The 15,478-nt window shown below is 52.4% G+C and overlaps 1 protein-coding gene across 6 annotated transcripts in view; it reads left to right on the top strand.

Moving 5' to 3' along the window:
- Positions 1–15,478, top strand: part of LOC128697051 (sulfhydryl oxidase 2) — a 69,219-nt gene that overhangs the window by 19,565 nt on the left and 34,176 nt on the right. For all 6 annotated transcript variants that reach the window (XM_070095318.1, XM_070095319.1, XM_070095320.1 and 3 more), the window contains 2 exons: positions 948–1,152; positions 9,179–10,340. In XM_070095318.1, the coding sequence (XP_069951419.1) occupies positions 948–1,152; positions 9,179–10,340 (1,367 nt within the window). The remainder of the gene's footprint in view (positions 1–947; positions 1,153–9,178; positions 10,341–15,478) is intronic.

A 15,478-nucleotide genomic window follows, 5' to 3' on the forward strand; every position in this document is an offset into this window, starting at 1 on the left:
AGGTACTTTTCATCGTGAAACCAACTAAAATCATATTTATTTCTGTAGTATATCTTCCATTCTATCACACAAGACCAAATAAAATGAAAATACAACAATAAAAAACATACGAAAATGTGCCACTAAGGGGAGGCTAATGGCTGAGAAGTGAACTCCGTTATTTATGGTCTGATTTCTTTCATTTTTGGTGTATGTTAAGAAGCATCTTTTCATCATACATTGCCCAAGTTTCAATTAAATAGTCCAACAAACAAGTGAGATCCAATTCAAGAGCAAGAGCCCCCTCACCAGGGTCAATTAACCTCCCTTGAGGCCCACTCGCATCTGGAAATTTTGCTCGCGTCTGGAAGCAAAAAAATCGACCGAGCAGCTGCTCGTATCTAGAAAAACTTGCACATGGATGCACTCGTAAGTAGAGGTTCCACTGTATATCTATGATAAAGTTTAATTGATAAATTATGCAAAATAAATCTAAAATTAGCCCTTTTTCACTGATGGGAAGCACTTCACAGCTACTCTGAGGCTTTGAAGAACTGACAGCATCATTACTATTATGCTTTGGGGCTATTAATTATTAAGCAAAATTGTTATTTTTGGGCCACAGTAAACCATGGATAACCAAAACCGCGGATACAGAATTCACAGGTTCTACTGTACCTGGAAGATACCTGAGGACCTGGTGCCAGACCTGCACACTGCCATAACTATACTGCAGTGAGAGAGTTTATAACACACACTGCTAACCTGTTATCCAGTCTGGCAATTATACCAGGTTCTTAATATTGTTCACCATAACATTCACAATAACATTGTTCATAACTGTTCACTATAACATTGCTGACCATAACATTGTTCACCATAACATTGTTCACCATAACATTGTTCACCATAACATTGTTCACTATAAAATTATAGGCCATAACATTGGTGACCATAATTGCTTGCAGGTTGCCGTCCGCTACAAGGAAGTAGACATACTTGACGCCACAGAGTTCTCATCTGCTGACTTACCCACTGTGATCTTCGTGGATAAGGCGCTGAAGGAAGAGGTGGTGAAAGGTGCACCCAACACCCGTGAAGGATTGAAAGAAATGATTGCCAAGAAGCTCGGTCTGAACGTGGGGATGCTGCCGTACAAGACAGTGTACTCGGGTGTGTGACGATAGTGGTGTTTTGTTCGGCAGGAAACAAGTGGACACAGTTTCTCCACTATACATGTTCCTAAGCCTCTTGTAAATCTCTATTAGCCTACATTTCAAATTTGTTATCATTCATAAAAATACTTAAATTTCACCTTGACAACCTGGTGTCAGCCATTTTCAACCTTGACAACCTGGTGTCAGCCATTCTCAACCTTGACAACCTGGTGTCAGCCATTCTCAACCTTGACAACCTGGTGTCAGCCATTCTCAACCTTGACAACCTGGTGTCAGCCATTCTCAACCTTGACAACCTGGTGTCAGCCATTCTCAGCCTTGACAACCTGGTGTCAGCCATTCTGAGCCTTGACAACCTGGTGTCAGCCATTCTGAGCCTTGACAACCTGGTGTCAGCCATTCTGAGCCTTGACAACCTGGTGTCAGCCGTTCTCAGCCTTGACAACCTGGTGTCAGCCGTTCTCAGCCTTGACAACCTGGTGTCAGCCATTCTCAGCCTTGACAACCTGGTGTCAGCCATTCTCAGCCTTGACAACCTGGTGTCAGCCATTCTCAGCCTTGACAACCTGGTGTCAGCCATTCTCAGCCTTGACAACCTGGTGTCAGCCATTCTCAGCCTTGACAACCTGGTGTCAGCCATTCTCAGCCTTGACAACCTGGCGTCAGCCATTCTCAGCCTTGACGGCCTGGCGTCAGCCATTCTCAGCCTTGACGGCCTGGCGTCAGCCATTCTCAGCCTTGACGGCCTGGCGTCAGCCATTCTCAGCCTTGACGGCCTGGCGTCAGCCATTCTCAGCCTTGACGGCCTGGCGTCAGCCATTCTCAGCCTTGACGGCCTGGCGTCAGCCATTCTCAGCCTTGACGGCCTGGCGTCAGCCATTCTCAGCCTTGACGGCCTGGCGTCAGCCATTCTCAGCCTTGACGGCCTGGCGTCAGCCATTCTCAGCCTTGACGGCCTGGCGTCAGCCATTCTCAGCCTGGCGTCAGCCATTCTCAGCCTGGCGTCAGCCATTCTCAGCCTTGACGGCCTGGCGTCAGCCATTCTCAGCCTGGCGTCAGCCATTCTCAGCCTGGCGTCAGCCATTCTCAGCCTGGCGTCAGCCATTCTCAGCCTGGCGTCAGCCATTCTCAGCCTGGCGTCAGCCATTCTCAGCCTGGCGTCAGCCATTCTCAGCCTTGACAGCCTGGTGTCAGCCATTCTCAGCCTTGACAGCCTGGTGTCAGCCATTTTCAGCCTTGACAGCCTGGTGTCAGCCTTGACAGCCTGGTGTCAGCCATTTTCAACCTTGACAACCTGGTGTCAGCCTTGACAGCCTGGTGTCAGACATTCTCAGGCTTGACAGCCTGGTGTCAGCCTTGACAGCCTGGTGTCAGCCTTGACAGCCTGGTGTCAGCCTTGACAACCTGGTGTCAGCCTTGACAGCCTGGTGTCAGCCTTGACAGCCATTCTCAGCCTTGACAGCCATTCTCAGCCTGGTGTCGGCCATTCTCAGACTTGACAGCCTGGTGTCGGCCATTCTCAGCCTTGACAGCCTGGTGTCGGCCATTCTCAGCCTTGACAGCCTGGTGTCGGCCATTCTCAGCCTTGACAGCCTGGTGTCGGCCATTCTCAGCCTTGACAGCCTGGTGTCGGCCATTCTCAGCCTTGACAGCCTGGTGTCGGCCATTCTCAGCCTTGACAGCCTGGTGTCGGCCATTCTCAGCCTTGACAGCCTGGTGTCGGCCATTCTCAGCCTTGACAGCCTGGTGTCGGCCATTCTCAGCCTTGACAGCCTGGTGTCGGCCATTCTCAGCCTGGTGTCGGCCATTCTCAGCCTGGTGTCGGCCATTCTCAGCCTGGTGTCGGCCATTCTCAGCCTGGTGTCGGCCATTCTCAGCCTGGTGTCGGCCATTCTCAGCCTGGTGTCGGCCATTCTCAGCCTGGTGTCGGCCATTCTCAGCCTGGTGTCGGCCATTCTCAGCCTGGTGTCGGCCATTCTCAGCCTGGTGTCGGCCATTCTCAGCCTGGTGTCGGCCATTCTCAGCCTGGTGTTGGCCATTCTCAGCCTGGTGTCGGCCATTCTCAGCCTGGTGTCGGCCATTCTCAGCCCGGTGTCGGCCATTCTCAGCCCGGTGTCGGCCATTCTCAGCCCGGTGTCGGCCATTCTCAGCCCGGTGTCGGCCATTCTCAGCCCGGTGTCGGCCATTCTCAGCCCGGTGTCGGCCATTCTCAGCCCGGTGTCGGCCATTCTCAGCCTTGACAGCCTGGTGGCTGCCATTCTCAGCCTTGACAACCTGGTGTCAGCCATTCTCAGCCTGGTGTCGGCCATTCTCAGCCTTGACAGCCTGGTGTCGGCCATTCTCAGCCTTGACAGCCTGGTGTCGGCCATTCTCAGCCTTGACAGCCTGGTGTCGGCCATTCTCAGCCTTGACAGCCTGGTGTCGGCCATTCTCAGCCTTGACAGCCTGGTGTCGGCCATTCTCAGCCTGGTGTCGGCCATTCTCAGCCTGGTGTCGGCCATTCTCAGCCTGGTGTCGGCCATTCTCAGCCTGGTGTCGGCCATTCTCAGCCCGGTGTCGGCCATTCTCAGCCCGGTGTCGGCCATTCTCAGCCCGGTGTCGGCCATTCTCAGCCCGGTGTCGGCCATTCTCAGCCCGGTGTCGGCCATTCTCAGCCCGGTGTCGGCCATTCTCAGCCCGGTGTCGGCCATTCTCAGCCCGGTGTCGGCCATTCTCAGCCCGGTGTCGGCCATTCTCAGCCCGGTGTCGGCCATTCTCAGCCCGGTGTCGGCCATTCTCAGCCCGGTGTCGGCCATTCTCAGCCCGGTGTCGGCCATTCTCAGCCCGGTGTCGGCCATTCTCAGCCCGGTGTCGGCCATTCTCAGCCTTGACAGCCTGGTGTCTGCCATTCTCAGCCTTGACAGCCTGGTGTCGGCCATTCTCAGCCTGGTGTCGGCCATTCTCAGCCTTGACAGCCTGGTGTCGGCCATTCTCAGCCTTGACAGCCTGGTGTCGGCCATTCTCAGCCTTGACAGCCTGGTGTCGGCCATTCTCAGCCTTGACAGCCTGGTGTCGGCCATTCTCAGCCTTGACAGCCTGGTGTCGGCCATTCTCAGCCTTGACAGCCTGGTGTCGGCCATTCTCAGCCTTGACAGCCTGGTGTCGGCCATTCTCAGCCTTGACAGCCTGGTGTCGGCCATTCTCAGCCTTGACAGCCTGGTGTCGGCCATTCTCAGCCTTGACAGCCTGGTGTCGGCCATTCTCAGCCTTGACAGCCTGGTGTCGGCCATTCTCAGCCTTGACAGCCTGGTGTCGGCCATTCTCAGCCTTGACAGCCTGGTGTCGGCCATTCTCAGCCTTGACAGCCTGGTGTCGGCCATTCTCAGCCTTGACAGCCTGGTGTCGGCCATTCTCAGCCTTGACAGCCTGGTGTCGGCCATTCTCAGCCTTGACAGCCTGGTGTCGGCCATTCTCAGCCTTGACAGCCTGGTGTCGGCCATTCTCAGCCTTGACAGCCTGGTGTCGGCCATTCTCAGCCTTGACAGCCTGGTGTCGGCCATTCTCAGCCTTGACAGCCTGGTGTTGGCCATTCTCAGCCTTGACAGCCTGGTGTCAGCCTTGACAGCCTGGTGTCGGCCATTCTCGGCCTTGACAGCCTGTTGTCGGCCATTCTCGGCCTTGACAGCCTGGCGTCGGCCATTCTCGGCCTTGGCTGCCTTGCGTCGGCCATTCTCGGCCTTGGCTGCCTGGCGTCGGCCGTTCTCGGCCTTGGCTGCCTGGCGTCGGCCGTTCTCGGCCTTGGCTGCCTGGCGTCGGCCGTTCTCGGCCTTGGCTGCCTGGCGTCGGCCGTTCTCGGCCTTGGCTGCCTGGCGTCGGCCGTTCTCGGCCTTGGCTGCCTGGCGTCGGCCGTTCTCGGCCTTGGCTGCCTGGCGTCGGCCGTTCTCGGCCTTGGCTGCCTGGCGTCGGCCGTTCTCGGCCTTGGCTGCCTGGCGTCGGCCGTTCTCGGCCTTGGCTGCCTGGCGTCGGCCGTGCTCGGCCTTGGCTGCCTGGCGTCGGCCGTGCTCGGCCTTGGCTGCCTGGCGTCGGCCGTGCTCGGCCTTGGCTGCCTGGCGTCGGCCGTGCTCGGCCTTGGCTGCCTGGCGTCGGCCGTGCTCGGCCTTGGCTGCCTGGCGTCGGCCGTGCTCGGCCTTGGCTGCCTGGCGTCGGCCGTGCTCGGCCTTGGCTGCCTGGCGTCGGCCGTGCTCGGCCTTGGCTGCCTGGCGTCGGCCGTGCTCGGCCTTGGCTGCCTGGCGTCGGCCGTGCTCGGCCTTGGCTGCCTGGCGTCGGCCGTGCGCGGCCTTGGCTGCCTGGCGTCGGCCGTGCGCGGCCTTGGCTGCCTGGCGTCGGCCGTGCGCGGCCTTGGCTGCCTGGCGTCGGCCGTGCGCGGCCTTGGCTGCCTGGCGTCGGCCGTGCGCGGCCTTGGCTGCCTGGCGTCGGCCGTGCGCGGCCTTGGCTGCCTGGCGTCGGCCGTGCGCGGCCTTGGCTGCCTGGCGTCGGCCGTGCTCGGCCTTGGCTGCCTGGCGTCGGCCGTGCTCGGCCTTGGCTGCCTGGCGTCGGCCGTGCTCGGCCTTGGCTGCCTGGCGTCGGCCGTGCTCGGCCTTGGCTGCCTGGCGTCGGCCGTGCTCGGCCTTGGCTGCCTGGCGTCGGCCGTGCTCGGCCTTGGCTGCCTGGCGTCGGCCGTGCTCGGCCTTGGCTGCCTGGCGTCGGCCGTGCTCGGCCTTGGCTGCCTGGCGTCGGCCGTGCTCGGCCTTGGCTGCCTGGCGTCGGCCGTGCTCGGCCTTGGCTGCCTGGCGTCGGCCGTGCTCGGCCTTGGCTGCCTGGCGTCGGCCGTGCTCGGCCTTGGCTGCCTGGCGTCGGCCGTGCTCGGCCTTGGCTGCCTGGCGTCGGCCGTGCTCGGCCTTGGCTGCCTGGCGTCGGCCGTGCTCGGCCTTGGCTGCCTGGCGTCGGCCGTGCTCGGCCTTGGCTGCCTGGCGTCGGCCGTGCTCGGCCTTGGCTGCCTGGCGTCGGCCGTGCTCGGCCTTGGCTGCCTGGCGTCGGCCGTGCTCGGCCTTGGCTGCCTGGCGTCGGCCGTGCTCGGCCTTGGCTGCCTGGCGTCGGCCGTGCTCGGCCTTGGCTGCCTGGCGTCGGCCGTGCTCGGCCTTGGCTGCCTGGCGTCGGCCGTGCTCGGCCTTGGCTGCCTGGCGTCGGCCGTGCTCGGCCTTGGCTGCCTGGCGTCGGCCGTGCTCGGCCTTGGCTGCCTGGCGTCGGCCGTGCTCGGCCTTGGCTGCCTGGCGTCGGCCGTGCTCGGCCTTGGCTGCCTGGCGTCGGCCGTGCTCGGCCTTGGCTGCCTGGCGTCGGCCGTGCTCGGCCTTGGCTGCCTGGCGTCGGCCGTGCTCGGCCTTGGCTGCCTGGCGTCGGCCGTGCTCGGCCTTGGCTGCCTGGCGTCGGCCGTGCTCGGCCTTGGCTGCCTGGCGTCGGCCGTGCTCGGCCTTGGCTGCCTGGCGTCGGCCGTGCTCGGCCTTGGCTGCCTGGCGTCGGCCGTGCTCGGCCTTGGCTGCCTGGCGTCGGCCGTGCTCGGCCTTGGCTGCCTGGCGTCGGCCGTGCTCGGCCTTGGCTGCCTGGCGTCGGCCGTGCTCGGCCTTGGCTGCCTGGCGTCGGCCGTGCTCGGCCTTGGCTGCCTGGCGTCGGCCGTGCTCGGCCTTGGCTGCCTGGCGTCGGCCGTGCTCGGCCTTGGCTGCCTGGCGTCGGCCGTGCTCGGCCTTGGCTGCCTGGCGTCGGCCGTGCTCGGCCTTGGCTGCCTGGCGTCGGCCGTGCTCGGCCTTGGCTGCCTGGCGTCGGCCGTGCTCGGCCTTGGCTGCCTGGCGTCGGCCGTGCTCGGCCTTGGCTGCCTGGCGTCGGCCGTGCTCGGCCTTGGCTGCCTGGCGTCGGCCGTGCTCGGCCTTGGCTGCCTGGCGTCGGCCGTGCTCGGCCTTGGCTGCCTGGCGTCGGCCGTGCTCGGCCTTGGCTGCCTGGCGTCGGCCGTGCTCGGCCTTGGCTGCCTGGCGTCGGCCGTGCTCGGCCTTGGCTGCCTGGCGTCGGCCGTGCTCGGCCTTGGCTGCCTGGCGTCGGCCGTGCTCGGCCTTGGCTGCCTGGCGTCGGCCGTGCTCGGCCTTGGCTGCCTGGCGTCGGCCGTGCTCGGCCTTGGCTGCCTGGCGTCGGCCGTGCTCGGCCTTGGCTGCCTGGCGTCGGCCGTGCTCGGCCTTGGCTGCCTGGCGTCGGCCGTGCTCGGCCTTGGCTGCCTGGCGTCGGCCGTGCTCGGCCTTGGCTGCCTGGCGTCGGCCGTGCTCGGCCTTGGCTGCCTGGCGTCGGCCGTGCTCGGCCTTGGCTGCCTGGCGTCGGCCGTGCTCGGCCTTGGCTGCCTGGCGTCGGCCGTGCTCGGCCTTGGCTGCCTGGCGTCGGCCGTGCTCGGCCTTGGCTGCCTGGCGTCGGCCGTGCTCGGCCTTGGCTGCCTGGCGTCGGCCGTGCTCGGCCTTGGCTGCCTGGCGTCGGCCGTGCTCGGCCTTGGCTGCCTGGCGTCGGCCGTGCTCGGCCTTGGCTGCCTGGCGTCGGCCGTGCTCGGCCTTGGCTGCCTGGCGTCGGCCGTGCTCGGCCTTGGCTGCCTGGCGTCGGCCGTGCTCGGCCTTGGCTGCCTGGCGTCGGCCGTGCTCGGCCTTGGCTGCCTGGCGTCGGCCGTGCTCGGCCTTGGCTGCCTGGCGTCGGCCGTGCTCGGCCTTGGCTGCCTGGCGTCGGCCGTGCTCGGCCTTGGCTGCCTGGCGTCGGCCGTGCTCGGCCTTGGCTGCCTGGCGTCGGCCGTGCTCGGCCTTGGCTGCCTGGCGTCGGCCGTGCTCGGCCTTGGCTGCCTGGCGTCAGCCATGCGCGACCTTACCTGCCTGGCGTCAGCCATTCTCAACTGGATCAGTTGGCTATAAGATTCAGCCAGTTAAGTGCATTTCTATACACCACGGGGAGGTTAGCATGGGCCACCAGTGTGACCGCAAATGCTGGTTTTTTTTTTTACAGATGAATCCCACACAAGATTGACTGGTGTATCATCATGATTACATGAATCAAAGTTGTAGATGAGTGGAGCAAACTGCCAGGTAGCAACATTGGAAAACTTTGGGAGATTTAAAAATAACTTGGATGGGTAATAATAATAATAGTAATAAGTATTTAATAATCTCCATGTGGAAGTGGAAAATAATTCTTCCTCTATAACCCATGTTTGTTGTAAGAGGTGACTAAAATACCAGAAGCAAGGGGCTAGTAACCCCTTCTCCTGTATAAATTACTAAATTTAAAAAGGAAAGCTTTCAGTTTTTCTTTTTAGGTCACTCTGCTTTGGTGGGATATGGCTGGTTCGTTAGAGAAAACAATAATATTTTATTTCATCATGATAGAATGTTTGTATAGAAATGGTTGACAGTTAGTTGTGTATACAGAAAACCCACAGTTATGCAGAGCATTTTGGACAAACTTAAGCCCAACTTGAGACAACAATGACAATAGCTAATTACTTGCTTATGTATAAGGACAGTTAAGTTTATACAGACAGCAGATTTAGGAATTACAAGAACAAACAAGCAGAAAATTATTACTTAAGTTTGAATTAAGATTACAAGTAATGAGAAGAATATGGACATGCTTAGCATGGGCCAGTAGGTCTGCTGCAGTGCTCCTTGATTCTTAAATAGTGTGTGAGAGTGAGAGGAAGCTTAGTCGGACTTGAGTCCTGGAGGTGGAAAGCACAGTACCTGCACTCTGAAGGATGGGTGGAGGTGGGAAGTAGAGTGCCTGCACTCTGAAGGAGGAAGTGAGGACAATGCACTGTGGAGGGTCACCTGAACTGTGATGTCATCACACCTCAGGCAAGACAGTGATTGAATGAATGATGGTGAATGTATTATCTGTTTTCTTTGGGTCACCCTACCTCAGTATTAGACCCAATCTGATAAAAAAAAAAAAAAGCAATATTACACATAATTGTCTTCAATATTTTATTACAGGTCGAAGAACTGATGCTGCAGTAAAGAAGGAAGATACGGAGGGCGCTGGTGACGGGCAGCCAGAGGAAATAAATAGCGATAAACTTAACTACGAAGACGACTTGCCTGACACTGCCTTTGCCGGCATAGAGAGAAGTGACCAAGTCTACATGGTTGATATTGAGAATGCTGTTTCTTATGCACTAGGGCATGAAGTCATACAACATAAGTTTGTCCGAGGAGAAGCGCTTAAATCCCTCCAGGATTTCCTGGAAGTGCTGGTGAAGTACCTCCCAGCTCGACCAGTTGTCCACAAGTTCTTGTCCAAGCTGCATCAGTACACTGTTGGTCAGAGAAATGGCATTGAAGGCATCAAGTTTGCTGAAGTTATGAAGTCTCTCCAGGGTCAGGATTCCATCTTGCCCACTCATCAGCCTTGGATTGGGTGTCTGGGAAGTGAGCCCAGGTACAGAGGTTATCCTTGTGGTCTATGGACTACCTTCCATGTGCTGACAGTTAATTCAGTTCTTCAAGATGGCAGTAAAGTGTCATTTAATGCCAAGACAATTCTCCGGGCTATTCATGGCTTCGTAAAACACTTTTTCTCGTGTAAATATTGTTCGCAGCACTTTCAAGCTATGTATGCTGAAGATGCCGAATCATCCGTGAATGTGGCAGATGATGGCATCCTCTGGTTGTGGCGAGGCCATAACAAAGTTAACAAGCGCCTTCATGGTGACGCGAGTGAGGATCCCATGCACCCAAAACAACAGTTTCCCTCTGAAGCAGCATGTGCAGCGTGCTGGCACAAAGGTACTCTAGTCGAACAGGAAGTTCTGCCATACCTTAAGCGTATATACTCTAAGGGGATGCTCTCCTTCCGAGGTACTCAGATGATCTCGCCTCCAGCAAAGAACAAGCAAGCCAGAGTCATGGAAGAGTTAGAGAAAAACAGAGAGAGGGAAGAGAGAAAGGAGAGCGTGAAGGTGAATGAGAAGCTTCACAACATGGCGGAACAGCAGCCACTGCGTCCACTGAGCACCTGGGGCTTCAACAGTACAGACATCAGCCTGTGCGTCTTCCTCTACGGCATCTCCACTCTCATCATCATGAGTGTCTATTGCATGGTCGTCATCAGAAGGAAACTCAGGAGGAGAAGATTCTTAGAGGCGTATAAACTGCCGTAAGTTGTCCCATTCTAACTTCTCCCTGAGTGTGATTCACTGATTTATTTTAAACATCATTTGGATGTGTACTCCCATGTCTTTTAATTTAAAGAAATTGTTTTAATTTCGTCGTAGCTTCTTGACGCATGGTGATATTATACACTAAATTTGTCTCAAAATGTTTGAGAAGCATCATGTACACAAAAGTATTTTTTTTTTGTGCGACTGTGTGCATGCATGTGTGCTTGCACGTGTGTGTAAATTTTTCTTAACTCACTGGCTGTCTCCTGCCAAGGTAGGGTGGCCTAAAGAAAAAAACATGTTTACCATCATTTAATAGTCATCTTTCTAGAAATGTGTTGCCATCACAATTAGTTTACCCTTTGACTGTAACATCCTCACTCATCCCTCAGAGTACAGGCACTCTACTTCCTACTTTCAGGACTCAGGTTTGGCTAACTGGTTTCCATTAATCTCTTCATAAATATTACCTTACTCCCACTCCAATAACACGTACAAGAGGGCTCTGTACTGCTCTAAAGTTTGCAACTCGAAACAATAAGAGAAAATTGCCTGTGGATTGAAAAGCTTTTTTTTTTTTTTTCATTATTAACCCTTTGACTGTCGAGGTCGTATATATACGTCTTACGAGGTACCGTGTTTGACATGTATATGCTCATAAATTCTAGCGGCTTCAAATCGAGCAGGAAAAAGCTGGTAGGCCCACATGTGAGAGAATGGGTCTCTATGGTCAGTGTGCACCATATAAAAGAAAATCCTGGAGCATGCAGTGCATAATGAGAAAAAAAACTCCGACCGTTTTTTTTAATTAAAATGCCGACTTTGTGGTCTATTTTCGTGTGGTATTTATGGTTGTATTCTCGTTTTCTTGGTCTCATTTGATAGAATGAAAAACATATTATAGAAATAGAGGTGATTTTGATTGATTATACTATAAAAAGTACCTGGAAATGGAGCTCAAAGTAGGGGAAATGTTTGATTTTTGCCAATGTTCAAAAGTAAACAAATGATGCCATTGTCCATTAAATGTCCAACTAGCCATTCTAATATGCAGTCATGAATGGGTTGACATTATCTGTACAATTATAACAGTATTGCAGTAGTCTGCATAACAGTAAATCTTCTATTTTTTGTTTGAATAAAAATTCAAAATAGAAAGCAAGAGTAATATCAGAGGGGCTTGGAGACGTGACTGATGAACAAAGAAAATGTTATTTTAGAGCCAGGAATATCTGCATTGTTCATTCTGGACCTTATTTTGAAATTGTCATATTTTTGAATTTTTGTGAAATTGGCCAAATTGCAAATTTCTGACCATGTTATTGGGTAGTTGAAATCTGTAAATGGGCAGTTTCTTGTACTCAATCGATAGAAAAAATGGATTTCTAAAAAAATAGTTATGAGTTTGGTCGACTGGAATAATGGAATTAGCCGAAAATGGGGCTCAAAGTGGACGAAATTGCCCATTTATGAATATCGCCAAGGTCGCCAACTTCGCGAGAGCGTAATTCCATCAGTTTTCCATCAAATATCGTGTTTTTGGTGTCATTATAATCGGGAAATGATTCTCTATCATTTCATAAGAAAAAATAATATTTTTTTTTTTTTTTAATTTTGCAACACCAGGAGACACTTCAGGATTGGGGGTTGCGACAGTCAAGGGGTTAAATATGCCTAAAACACTGGTAATATGTTTACACTATCATATATTAAGTACTCATGCAGCTAGGCATGGAAAAAAATAAAGTGAAATAAGTGCAATGCACAGTACGTACAATACTTACCTTAAAATACTGTGCCAGTCACCCTTCCCTTATGCAACTGTTGTACAAAAAATGCTGTAATGGCAGAAAAGTCATAAAAGCATTGAACATAATGAACAGTGGTTCAGTTGAAAGCTAATAAAAACTTGGAACATCAAAATGAAGGAGCTGTATACATGGGACCTTCCTGTACATTAAAAATCACATTTCCATTCCTTTGTAATACAGTTTCACAAGCCTTCTGAATGTTCAAGACCATAAAACTCAAACCCTTTACCCCCACCACCTCTCTCCAGCCATTCCAAGGATGATCTCTACCCCTCCTGCCTTCCACCCAGGATTTATACACCAACTTTGTAATCCTATCTGTCTCTATCCTCTTGACATGCCCAGATCATCTCAAAAACCCTCCTCAGCTCTCTGAGTTATATTCTTGGTCACCCCCACATCACTTTCTAATTTCTGCACTCCAAATTCTGTACGTAATGTTCACACTGTGCATTGTTCTCAAACGCGACATTTCCACTGCCTCCAGCCCCTTCCTGGCTACAGTGTTTAAAACCCAATTTTCACACCCATATAATAGTGTTGTTACCACTATACTCTGGTACATTTTTCCCATTTTGGCTTCCATGGATAAAGTTATGATGAATGGTTTTGAAAATCTACAAGTTGAAGAATTGAGACACTTATGCAACATATGGGAATCTTTATTGATGAAACGTTTTGCCACACAGTGGCTTCATCAGTCCAATACAAAGCAGGAAGGTATAAGGAGAGGAGGAATTTGAGGTAATCAGTCCCTCAGCCTGGAATCAGTGTGTTCAGTCCATAAGTTGCGTAAGTGTCTCAGTTTTTCATGGATAAAGTTCTTTGTCTCCATAGATACCTCAGTGCACCACCTTTTTCCCTCGTCAAATCTAAAGTTCACCTTGTGTTTTGTAGAACGATCTGCTGACATGTTCGCTCTGGATATCTCGACGTATTAACTTCCTCCATAATCCCTCTCTCCAATCATTCATTGACGAGATTTTTTGTTACATCATCATGCTATTTCCTGTGTTCACTTATAATTGTCTTATTTACACAATAACCCACACATAGGAGAGAGACAGAAGCTTACGATGACATTTCAGTCTGACTTGGACCATTTACAAAATCACACTAACAGGAAAGAGTGAGGTAGTTAGTATATTCTAAGGTATTAGGGACAAGGTGTGGGATTAAATGAAGAGTCTAACACAAAGTGGAAGTTGTCACAGTTGCTTTTTGTTGATGACACTGTGCATTTGGGAGATTCTGAAATGAAGATTCGAAGACTAGTTGATGAATTTGGGAGGGGATGTAAAAGAAGACAATGAAGAACAAAAGGGCGCAACACTGTGACTGGAATAATATACAAATAACCTTCACATAGGAAAGAGGAGCTTATGATGGACCATTTACAAAGTCACACTAACAGAAAAAGAGTGAGGCAACCTTTCCTACTTTTTCCTTTTTCTTTCGTTATTTTCTTTTCTTCAGTCATCTGTGTTCTGTTAGTCTGTTGTCCCACTGCATTTTGGTCCTGTGCCTTGCAGGCCCTTAGCTCTTCTCTTTTTAGTCCTCACCCCCCTGCATTCCTATGCTATTGCTTTTCTTTTTTTTTTTCTTTTTTTTTTTCTTTTTGCCATGATGTTGTGTACAGGCCCAAAATTTGCCTGTAGGGATGGCTGACCTCTTGGCTGCTTCTCGCCCATTTTCTGCTGAGAAGTCCTTCCTCATAAGTCAGATCTTGACAATTATTTACCAGTGATTATGCAGCCCTGAAGCCACCCCACTGGGTATGCATTCTCCACTGCACTATCGAGCCTTCTAGGGCCTTCACAACATGCAACTCAACCTTAGATGTTGGTATATGAAGTTCCTTGTTGAGTATCTTGTATGATTGCGGGAACATTGCACCTCTCCAGGTAATTATCACTGTTCCAAGGACAACCTCTTTAGGGTCAATGGGCTGTATGTCGATGATAGTCAGCGGTGACTCAGCATTGTCTTGTGGTGTATTGTAGAGATGAAGCTGCTGGGTCGCCCAACTAGCAGCCCAACTTCTGATCTGGCCAGTATCATAGTACTCGGCCTTCCATCGATACTGATCCACCATGGATGCGATGTTAGTCGCTCGCAATCTTCACATCAATCATGAAAGCCTTTCTGTTTTCCAAATCACAAATCAGCAAGTCAGGCTTATGTGTTCCAAGTACTGTTGGTATCTGCAACTCTAGCCACAGCATGTTTCTTTACCACACAGTCTGCGGCGATGGCATCCACAATATTATCATGTCATCGGACCCGTTGCCCATGGAGTCTTAGACATACCTGCAGGAGGTGTCCCAGGGACTCGTGTTGATCACAACCTTCACAGGTCGCATTTACTAGTCTTCATCCTCTTGCATGCCTTGTTTTTGTTGGCATCAAGTTATGTTTAATCTTCAAAGCATCAATATATATGGCCCCCTTCATGAGGCTCGTTCCATTCGTCATCCATCTATGGACATGTGGGACGAAATGATGTTCTTTCAGTCCCACACCATCTAACAAACCAACCAAAACATTGGTCCATTCTTTAAGCTCCTGCCGCCTGGTCGTTACAACCACATTCCTCACTTTGCTTTGTCCAACAAACTTTAATGCCTTAAGGGTGTTCAGATGTAAAGCCAGGTTCTGTATTACGCAATCTTCAGAAATGTGGAATGCATCAAGCCTGTTCCTCCACAGTATCGGAACTCTTGTTGACAAGCAAATACACCCTAGACCCCCCACAGCAGTTGATGCATAATGAACACCAATTGACGTATCGTTAGGAAACTTGAGCCATTTCTTCACCATTTGCCTGATCAATTTGTCCAACGTCCTCAAGGTATTCTGACTCTGCTTCAGCTATTGGCCATCCAATTCGTTCATTTAAAGCCAACAATGCTTCATTCATTACTATATTAAAGAGAATGCATGAGAGGGGGTCCCCTTGCTTCACCCCCCTACACACACTCCCTTTCCCATAACCTTCATAGATGCATCAGCATAAGTTGACAAAATATAATTAATCACTAAAGGAGGGACATTATGTACTAGTACTGCCCTTCTAACAGAAGGATGGTTCACCGAGTCATAGGCCTTCTTCACATCTAAAAATCTAGTACATATATATAGCGGTTTAATCTTGGCTTTACTCTCGCTAATTATTGCATCCAACAGAACATTCTGGGCCAGGCCATCCGTGGGTAGGAGCGCTCTTTGCGCCATATGTAGGGGAACCCAATTGACGCACCTTGCTACTAATATTTTATGAAACGCTCTCACAATAATACTAGATATAGTGATGGGTCTGTACT

Source organism: Cherax quadricarinatus, chromosome 49 (assembly GCF_038502225.1).
Source record: "Cherax quadricarinatus isolate ZL_2023a chromosome 49, ASM3850222v1, whole genome shotgun sequence".
Classification (NCBI taxonomy): domain Eukaryota; kingdom Metazoa; phylum Arthropoda; class Malacostraca; order Decapoda; family Parastacidae; genus Cherax; species Cherax quadricarinatus.